This window comes from Hoplias malabaricus, chromosome 4 (genome assembly GCF_029633855.1).
Source record: "Hoplias malabaricus isolate fHopMal1 chromosome 4, fHopMal1.hap1, whole genome shotgun sequence".
Classification (NCBI taxonomy): domain Eukaryota; kingdom Metazoa; phylum Chordata; class Actinopteri; order Characiformes; family Erythrinidae; genus Hoplias; species Hoplias malabaricus.
In genome coordinates this window covers 62,171,093-62,182,220 of record NC_089803.1, presented here as the reverse complement: position 1 = coordinate 62,182,220, position 11,128 = coordinate 62,171,093, and the positions used below count along the sequence as shown (strand labels likewise).

At 35.5% G+C, this 11,128-nt stretch overlaps 1 protein-coding gene across 19 annotated transcripts in view; it reads right to left on the bottom strand.

The window, feature by feature from the left end:
• The window catches only part of celf2 (cugbp, Elav-like family member 2), a 51,394-nt gene continuing 40,266 nt past the window's right edge, over nucleotides 1-11,128 (bottom strand). For 8 of the 19 annotated variants that reach the window (XM_066668996.1, XM_066668999.1, XM_066668998.1 and 5 more), the window contains 3 exons: nucleotides 9,264-9,461; nucleotides 8,563-8,706; nucleotides 1-7,514 (listed from right to left, as the gene is read on the bottom strand). In XM_066668996.1, the coding sequence (XP_066525093.1) occupies nucleotides 7,387-7,514; nucleotides 8,563-8,706; nucleotides 9,264-9,461 (470 nt within the window). In that variant the 3' untranslated portion in view covers nucleotides 1-7,386. The remainder of the gene's footprint in view (nucleotides 7,515-8,562; nucleotides 8,707-9,263; nucleotides 9,462-11,128) is intronic. The other 11 variants (XM_066669000.1, XM_066669001.1, XM_066669003.1 and 8 more) reach the window with 4 other exon arrangements.

The following is an 11,128-nucleotide window of genomic DNA, read 5'->3' as shown; positions in this document are numbered from 1 at the left end:
GAGGTGGAACACTGGAGGGTTGTGTGAACGTTGTTACAACATTGGACAGATACTGGAACACCACAGCACAGAGAGAGAGACGAGTATTAGGAAAAATGGTTTAATATCGGAGACAGAAGCAAAAAACTGCATCACACAAGAACATACATTTACAAAAATAAGTCCGACTGCTTCAGCTACACAGTTAGGTTAACAGCGAAGGACAGAGAAACCAGAAAAATCTAAACAGCTAAAAGCAAAAAATTCTTCAAATTACTGTTTTATCTGTTTGTCAAACTAATACATTTATCCACTGAAGGTGACTAAATACTTCTAAATCTTCTAATTGTCTTATTATGGAGACCGCACAATACTGAACGAAATGAAACTTACCGCTGTCGTAAAGACTCTTTGAAAAGACAAACTGCTTTAAGTATATTTATAAGCCAAAAGGAAAACTCCCGACCCTCTTTCCAAAAAGCAAAACAAATAATTAAAAAAAAAAAGGAAAATAAAAGGAAACCAAAATGCTGCAGTGAAGAAGAACAAGAAGAAGAGGTCCAAGGTCAAAGATACCAAGCCAAAGTTCTCCTAAAAAATCTTTATATTAAAACCTAACCATTCTGGATGCCAACTAGGAATCAAACTCGGGAACCAGCCGCTGGCTGACCCCTGGTTTGGGTCAGACAGACTCTCAAATCGATTTTTTTTCTTTTTTTTTCTTTAATTGCCAGTATAAAAAGTTGCACTGGTACAAAAGGCATAAGTACAATCAGTTTTAGAAATAGGAAAGCCTGCTTTTTTTGTACTTTTTAAATCCCATCCAATGACAGATTTCAAAGTGTTGTCAAACAAACATGTACCACGCTTACAGAATCCACTGAAATGCATTGACTTTGGCTTTTCTCAAGACAATACTTAAAACTATTTAAATCCTTTTAGAATTAAACAAAATGATATTAATCTACAGACAACAAGCTTTTTTATACGGCACATCAGATCAACACACATACATATTTTTTCTCCAAAAACTTGACATAATAAGCCAGAATGCAAAGAAACTACACTTTTTTTCCTTTAAAATACAATGTTGTTAAATAGCACTTATAAGAAAGAAAGAAAGAAAGAAAAAAACAAACAGAAAGAACAAACAGATTTAAGAGAAGATGTGTGTGGTGAAGAAAACCCCTGAGTAAAGAGCCTCAGCAAGCACTTCTGCAAAGACCCTTGTGAATTTGTGCTTTACTAAACATCTAAGAGATGAATGTGTTCATGTGTGTTTGTGTGTGGAGTGTAAAAAATCTTACCCTGTTTGTTTTAATATTGGTGAAGCAGAGTGAATAAGTATGGTGGAACACACACACGCTTACACACACACACAAAAGAGGGCAAACATTAGCAATTTCAGCTCCTTTTAGAGCTCTATCAGTGATATGGTGAAGAAAAACCTTGCCATTTGACACCACAGAATATAGTGGACCTTTTCCAGTATTATCTGTTTATTTTCTCTCTGTTGTTATGACCATCCTTTTATTTGACATCACATATTATATATTCGGAAGAGCTTTAAGGAGAATCAATATGTAGCACTGCATACTATAATTGTGCTTGCACTTAATGTGTGTGTGTGTTTGTGTGTGTGTGTGTGAGAGAGAGAGAGAGAGAGAGAGAGAATGGTTGCCTCTGTGATTGTGCAAGTGGTCAAAGAATTTGGCAAAGCTAACAGTAAAGCCATAAAATCTTCTCGTGATGTAAGACATTCTTGAGCAACCCTCACACTGTATTCTTAAAACTTCAGAGTGTTTGGCAAGTCCAGTTTTGGCGGTTTGTTCGAACGCCCATTGGGACAACACAGGCATTCACTACACACACGCACACATAAAACCTTGGCACTCGTTTGTATACAGGCAGCAGCCTATTCCACCCCACTAATACTGAGTGTCAGTGTTAAGGCAACGGCAGAAATTGGATAGAAAATAGTGCTTCAGAGTGAAGTAAACAGGGTTTTTCAGGGGGAGGGCTGGCTGTAAACTGCACTTGTAAACAAGTTTTATATGGGCCATTTACAACATGTGTAAACGTTTTGACAAAAAAGTGCTTTTTTATTGTTATTGTGGACAGTCCTGTTCTCCTTTGGCGTCAGGGTTTTTTTTTTTTTTTTTTTTTTTTAATTTTTTTTTTTAACAATTTTTTTCTAAGACCTTGGAGTATTTAGTCCTGAAGAAGAGTAGAGAGGCAGCAAAAAGCAGAAAAATGAAATTGAGGCGATTCTTATTTTTATTTTATTTTATTTTTTTCCTTTTTTTTTTTAAACTAGATACCACTGACAAACACTCTTTACCCACATAACTTGAGCTCAGTGTGTGTGTGTGAGTGTGTGTGTGTGTTTATGGGTGTAGATATGGGTATATGATGTAAAAATGCTAAGGTTGCAGATGGTATTATAACCATCTGGTGTTTTAACTAAGCCTTGCCGACCCAGAAGTGACCTCGTAAGCAAAATACTGTCAGGGGACAACCATGAGAAATTTAAGTTGTCTGTAAGTTTTTACTCACTGTTTGAATTACCACAGAAACAGTAGCTTAGTTTTGTAGCACTTTCAAGTCTGTGTTTACTTTCATGCAGTTAGAGGTCTCCTGAATTGAAGTCAACATTACTGACTTATATATATATATATATATATATATATTTTTTTTTTTTTTTTTGCTGTGAGCAGAGAGGGAAAGCCTTGTACACCGGAGTGAGACAAGTCTTTTTTTTTTACCCCTTTACAGACACTGGGGCATCATAAACACATTAAACCAGTTTCAAGCACACAGTTTCACACTGCAGAGCTAGCAGATGCTGAGAAAATCCTCAGAATTATATGAAAAATGTTTTTATTTAAATAATTAACATCGCCTTAAATAAATTGTAGGTGTGTATATTTGTTATAAGTTCATATCTCCCGTCAAGACTATATGGTTAATGACTACTTATATGCACAATTTTGTATGTCATTTATTCAAATATTCAACCATTCAATCATTGTACTTTCCCTGTACTTGAGTACTTGCAAGCTGATAGATATAGGATGCAAATTCAGATGGGTGCAGATGTTAATACGGCAGTGCAGGTTTACATGGGACATGTTTTTGAAAAGTGTGGAACATGAGATGTGTGATTGTGTATTTGTTTTATTTATTTATTTTTTTGTGCACTGCTGAGACTCATTCCCAGGGGCTCACATACACACACCGTCAAAGAAAAGAGGGCTGTGAGGTCAACCTTTAGCACAGGTGTGTGTATGCGTGCATGTGGGTGTGCGCGTGCATATGTGTGTGTGTGAATGTGTGAAAAATATATAGTGTATGTGTGTGCTAGTGAGAGAGAAAGAGATAGAAAGAGAGAGAGAGAGAGAGAGAGAGAGAGAGAGAGAGAGAGAGAAAGAGAGAGCATGACACATGGGCACTTTTTACATCTTTACAAAAAAAAAGCAAAAACATGAACAGTTCAGGCAACAAGACCACAGAAGAGCAAGTTAACAACCTTTTTTAAATCTATATCTTTAAATATGAGGGATCCATACAAAACACTTACGTAATAAAATACCCATGTTATCAAATAATTTCACAAGTAATACACTGAAGCTGTAGGCAGGATGTACCGTCAGAATTTGGCACTAAATTCCACTCTTATTTTTTTTTTCTTTATAAGAAAAAAAATCACATTTTGCTGAACAACATAACACATCTAAATATTGTTTCCCACAATAGAAATTAAAAATAATAATAATGACATTGATGCTTCACAAGCTGACATTGAAACTCGTTAAATGTTTATATAGCTAATTATCCAACAATAAATTTAGCAAATAGGGACTCTAAAAACCAAAAACAAAAAAGGAAGGAAAAAAAAGTAATACAATTATACTGTAGTAGCAATAGTACTATGATAGGCTTTGTCTATGTTCAAGTAAACTGATTTTTAGTCTTCTCTTTAAAAACATGAGACAAATAAGACTATTAGACTTGTGATGAAACCACGACTTAATCCACGAAAAGCACCGACGGAAACGCGGGTCACACAAACTCTGGGTTTTTTTCTCTATACATTTAAACAGTATAAAATATAGGTCATTTCATGTGCATTTATACCACGGATTGTCTAACTGTAGGTCAGTTCAGCAAAAGGTGTGACATGTAGGTAGCATTTCCCCAAACAGGGCACTCTTTTTATTGTTTTCTTTTTTTTTTCTTTTTTTTTTAATACCTTTACTACTCTAGAAAAAAGTGGTTTTATATAGACTTTAATGAGAAACCAAGCCACTTAAAATGGCCTTATCAAAAAACTTTACACTGCCTGAAAAATGTAAAAACCACAAGCGAGCTCTGAGAGACTCTAATATCAATCGGACAGTTTTTTTATTAAAACTGTGTGGAAGTAGTCTATTTCTCATAGAAACCGGCATGGTGCTCTTACTGTTGGCCCCATATTGCGAGATGTGCCAACAGTAAGTCCCAAAGCCAATCCCTGTATTGTACTTTCAAGTTTACTTTAAACAAATAAAAAGAAAAAAGAAAAAGGAAATCTAAATGTAAAGAGAGGAAAAGTATAGAGCTAACAGAAAAGGTTGAACGCAAATTATTTTAATTCTTTGCCACAGGTTATTATTATTATTTTATTTTATTTGTATTTTTTTGTAAATGTAATCATTTCCTTTTTTAAATTTCTTAAAATGATGCTTCTGTTTATGGTATTAAATATACTCTTACCTATTTGTGAGTAAATGCAGCTTTTTCACATTATTTTTTTCTTTCCTTCTTTCACCCATCCCTCCCCCACCCGTTAATCCAAGAAAAAAATTAAAAGAAAATAACAAAAAACACCAACTAAAAAAAAGAAGCTCAAAATGAGGTCACATGCAAAATTAAAAAAGAACAAAATTCAAAGATCAAGCTAAGGTCAAAAGTTGAGAGATCAGGAGGAGGAGACCAGGTTATGATCAGGAGAACTCAGAAAGACATCGGAAACAATGACGAGACGATGAGACTTTTTTTTTTTTTTTTTTTTTTTTTTTTTTTGTACGCCACGTAGACATGCTAGGCAAACGATGAGCAAAGAGTCATGGAGATGAGTTCTAGGGAAGAAAACGGGAGAGGAGAGTTACACACACAGCTCTGGCACACAACTACAGCATTAAAACCATGAGAAGAACAAATGACAAACAACAATAACAACAACAACAACAATAACAACGACGACAACAACAACAGCGCTACTGATCAGCTGTGCACCAACGGAACCATTCTCAATAGAGGATTACTTTTTATTTTTACATTTCACTTTTTAATGATTAACTTTTAACACACCTTTCAGATGGGTAAACATATACGGAAATGATACATTCTCTCTCACACACACACACACTCACGCACACACACACACACACACACACACACACACAGACGGAGTGCACCCAAAAGTATCCATCAAGTGACTAGTCCCCTATTATTTGAGACAACTAGATGGATGTTGATTTTGGGGGAGAAGTAAAAAATACTCCAATTTTGTTAAATATAACGCACATACGAAACAAAACACCAGACGAAGCTAAATGAAACATAAGGAAAAGGAGCAGAAAGATTGCACATATGAAGTGCCACTACTCATGATAAAAAGGCAGATTAGGAGAAAGCAAGAGAGAAAAAAGAGAGAGAAAAAAGGACAGGGCTTCACAATTCACAATTGAATGTTACTTGAACTTGCAGGTTTGGCCGCTGTAATTGGCTAAATATAAAAAAGGCTGTTTGTGGTACTTCTGCTGCATTATAATAAAGCATGTTCATTTTTAAAATCAAAATTAGCCTCAAGTATAATCACTATACAATATCAGATTTTTCTATTGACAGAAAATCAATCCTTCCGACAAAATAATAAGGCATATTTGCAGGTTACCATGTAAATACATGTTACGTACAAACGTACATTTTTGATTCCAATGATTAACTGCAACAAACAGGATCATTTTGTGATAATCATGCAGCCCTATGAGACAGAAATGAGACATGATGGATGAAAAAAAGAGAGAAAGGAGCTGAACAATGTAGAGAGACAGAAGTAAAAGTGATAGCGAGTAAAGTAAATGGAAAGTGTGGAAGATAAGAAAAAAAGAAAAGAGAAAGAGGAAAGAGAGGGTGATTCTGTGTTCTCTTCACACAACAGGTTGTGTGGCTTCAGAAGACTGAACAAGGCTCCAAATAAGTGAGACCACGTCTTTAGGAACCCAATAAATTAACCATAATAAATAAAGTCTTTTCCTTCAGAGGCAGTAGAAATTCTGTATAAAAATAGAACTGCTTTTTTACAAATAAAATTTACAGGCCTGTGGCTTTCTGTACTTTGATTTTTTTCTTTCAATAAACATCAAGTATTTTCAGTGTTACCCCCCTCCCCATCCCAGAACTTAGAACGCTTTATTAGTATCTTTATTTTAAGCCATGAACAGATCAAAATCTTTTCTTTAAAATGCTCTACACAAAAATGCTGTGACAAAAACCAAATACCAACCAACCAAACAAACAAACAAAAAAACCCACAATGCTCAGACCCATAAAATATTTTAACCAAAGAAGTCATTTAGGTAATTAAAAGTAAAAAAAAATAATAATAATAAAATAAAAATTAATAAATAATTAATAAAGAAATAATTTAATGGCAGGTGTTTGTGGAGAGTCTGGCAGTTGTGCCATTCGACTACAGAGAGGCCACAGCGGGTTTAACCCTTTTCTCTCTGGTGCCAGGGGGCCGAGGGTCGAAGAAGCAGCGGAGGCCTGAGCCGACACCAGAGGTCAAAGGTCAAAAAACAAATAAACGAAACCAGTTTTACGTGCATATTGGTGCTTTTGCTCAGGTCTGACCCATATCCTACGTGTTCTCACAAGCCTCAAGTTCACAAAGAGAAACTCAATCGTAGTTTTAAGATCTTTCCTTTCTGCTGTTGTTGTCGTCATCATGAAACAAAATAGGCATCATATAAATATTTACTTAAAAAACAAAACAAATTAAATAGTATTACACAACTCAAAATAATGATAATAGTAATAAAAAAAAAAACTAGCAGTAGTAGCTTTTCATTCATCGCAAGTCATACAAAATAATGGCAAAAATGGAAGCGTTCAAGTGAAAAATAGAAACTAAATAATAGTAGGAATAATAATAATAATAATAATAATAATAACACTGCTGTCAATAAAAAGCTTAAAAAGAAAATTTTGGGGGGAAAGTAGCGCCCTCTTGTGGTATAAGGGTGAAACCCCCCCAAATTCCCCCCACTCCCTCCCGGGGTCCCAGTGTGGTTGCCGTGGCAGCGGTGGGGACTTACCCTAGCAGTGTAAAGAGAGAGAGGACTGGCCCTAGCGCTAAAATCAGTAGGGCTTGCTATCGTTCTTCGAGCGCTTCAGTTGTACTTTCAGACGTTTCATTCCAATCTGAAAACCATTCATCGCTTGGATGGCAGCCTGCGCAGACACAGGATTGTCATAACTGACGAAACCTGAGGGGTAGACATAGGAAAAGTAAAATAAATAAAAAAAATACAAATGAATATCATTGCTTTTAAAGGGGGAAACATTTTTCCAACTTATGCAAAACCTCCAGGGGAACAGAGGAAAAAAGAACCCACACCAAAACAGGTGCCAGCGTACAAGAAAATCAAATGTAATTCACTTGACCTGTCAAGTTGCAGCTAATCAGAACACTCCCAGATGTAGGGAATAGGGCAGGAACACAGAAAAACACATAATTTTGGAGAAGCCCTTACCTAGTCATCTAGCCACCACAAAGCCATTGTCAAATTAGCTCAGATTTTGATGCTAACCTATTTTGGTTATTTCCAACACATCTTCAAGATCTGGATGTTCACTCACTATCTATTATATCCCACACTTAGACTTGTGCCACTGTAACAAGATAATCAGTATTATTCACTCCACAGGTTAGTGGTATGCTTATATACAATGTTAAACCTTTCCCAGATGTAAGTAAATGTAGTATTAGGAGTTTTATCAAAGGATTCTCATTTGTGTAGTGGGTATACCAGCCTGAGTCAGGAACTGAAAAGTAAGCTGCCACATGGAGGGCAGCAGGCTCAACCGCCCTTGTTACAGTAACAGCTATTAAAATATCTTGAAAGAAAGACTTTTCTGCTAATTTTTTGACAACACAAATAACCTGCTCATCTATCATGATCAGTCATAAATCTAATTATATGTTTCTATGATCTTGTTTTGTTTGTTTGTATATTAATGTATCTTGGATAGTTTTAGTATAAATGCATAACACACAAAATGTTGACCAAAAACATTGATTTTTGCCCTACATGTTTACCAGTTGCTATTACTATAATTATCATATTTTTATTAGTATTGTTTAATATTTATTGCCAAGTAAGACTGGTCGTTTTTCCATTTTCCTTTATTACTTATACTTATTGCTCAGTATGATAAATAAGTAAGTAAACTAATAATAAAACTACAAAAAAAACAAAGCTAGTCGTGAGAGAGAGGGTGAGAGAGAGAAAGAGAATTTTGTATTCTTCATACCAAAGCACTTGCTCAGATTGGTCTGTTTGTCAATGAAGACTTTGGCCGACACTACATTTCCAAAAGGCATGAACATCTGCAGAATGTCCTGGTCCCCAAACTCCTGTGGCAGGTGGTAGATGAAAAGGTTGGCCCCCTCTGGTCCTGCACACACACACACATTTTTCGTATGCTTTCATTCCCCACTTTTTTGCCCTGGGCTGCCAAGTAAGATTGAGCAGTCCACACCCTACAGTGACAAATCAAATATAATATAAAAAAATATGTGGTAATAATTATTTTCACAGAGCTTTTCAGGACCTTGAATCACACAACTAAATTTAGAAAATGCCAGAGATCCAGCTTGAATCCGTTATGTGATTTACATGTTTGATTTTTATTAATTACATCATGGCAATTATTTGTTTCACAGTCAGATTTGATTTTCTGTTGCTCGCTAGTTCTACGGCAAACAATATATACACATAATACGACACATTAAGGGATTAAGATTGCTTCATTTCTATAGCTCTGTGGTTTGTTTGGCAACCTTTGAAAACATAGAGGTCAAAGTATATTTAAAATATAATGGGTTTATTGCTGAGGTACCTAACTCGCCACATAATATAATACCTAAAATTATACTCAAATATTCTGGAATGGAATATTGTAATGTTGTATGTGGGGTTTAGTTGTGTGTTGATGTGCGTATTTGGCCATACCCTCTTTCTGGCTGCCTGCGGCGCTCTGTTGCTGCAGTAGAGACTGGCTGTATAGGGTTGGCAGGGCTGCTGCTGCATACTGCTGTATCCCTGAGTAAGCCTGGGTGAGAGCGTCCATGGGCCCAGCCGAGCCGTTACTGAGCGCAGTGCTGCCCAAACCTCCGTTCAGGGCAGCCATACCTGAGAGCATGTGAGCAACTTTACATAAAACCCAACAATAAAGAAAAAAGAAGTGCACTTACTCGTTAGCGCTTGGGACTGTGGGAGTGTGTTTTTTTTTCTCTACATCACAGCACGACACTCATACAAAAACACAGAAATAACAATACACACAAAGAAAAAATAAACAACCCATAGAAAATTATAACATTAAACAAGACAACTATGAAACAAGACACATTAAACTAAATGGACAGTATATTAGCAGACATGTTTACTAGACATACATATTAACAGGTTATAATAACGAACAATAAAGAACATTATTAACACAGTGTTCCTAAATCAGACACACACACACACACACACACACACACACACAGAAACATTAGATAAGTACATGAGATATTGCGCATAACACTATAAGCGAGTGGAAAGCATGGCCAACACATGCAAACTATGTTGCAACAGCAGCACATCACACTCACAATGACAAGCCCAAATAACACAAATGCGTTCTATATTAATCTGTAAAAGTACAAACACCATTTCCAGAGAAGTTCGAACATATAATGCAATAATAACACAGGTCTGTGATGCGTTAAATCTCTTGAATCTTTATTTAACAGCCACACTACAAACAAAAAAGTTTCCAATGTCTTCACTGATGAACTACATTGTATTTTTGTAAATATAAATAACTTTGAATTTATGCCTACAACACACTCCACAGTTGGGACGTGTAAAATAGGAGGGAAAAGTTAATAGAAATTTCATGTCACTCTGTTCTGATGCATTAAACTATAAACAGCTGAATATAAAATGTATACAAGGAACATTCACCCAGGGCTCAGACTTTGCAAGCAACAACATGTTGTTGCCCCTCACTTTAAGCCAAAATTTGTTCGACAATTGTCATCCAGTTAAAACATTTTTCAATGTAAGATTTAAAAAATGATGTCTTTCATCACCTACAGTTCATAATATCATGAAAAGATGAATGGAGCCAGGGGAAATCTTGGTGGGTGTGAGCCATGGGTGGAAACTCCTGCTGAATGTGTGTAAGACCGTTGAACCCACAGAGATATTGTTGGACAACTGTCAGGTTACAGTAATGGATGTATCAATATGGGCTTGGGCTATTTTGGCAAATAACTGTCACTTAACACAGGAAATGCAACTTCATCATCATCATCATTTTCTTCTCCGCTTCTCCATTTCAGGGTCGCGGTAGGAAATGCAACTTGAAAATGTATTATTATGTATATATAAAGCCAGATGACATATGCTGCCATTAAGACGTCTTTTCCCAGGAACTCCATGTCTATGGAGTAATTAAAAGAAAAGTGACCAAGTGGTAAGCATGCCTCTGTCCCAGCTTGTTTGTGTTGCAGGCATAAATTGCTAAATTTGTTTATATTTGACAAATAGACACAAGTTAGTCGTTGAAAACACTGAATTTATTTATTTATTTATTTTTTATTTAGAGTCTGTTAAATAAATGTTCAAATGAAAATAACTAATTACAGATTAGATTTTATTTTATTTTGAGGATGTCCCATCTTTTTTGGAAATGGGGTTTGTAGTACCATTTATGATATTGTCCAATGTAGCATTACCAAAATAAACTGTACCTCTATAACTAAATTATATGAATTTCAATTATAAAAACATCAGCACCAATAAAATAATAATAAAGAAAAAAA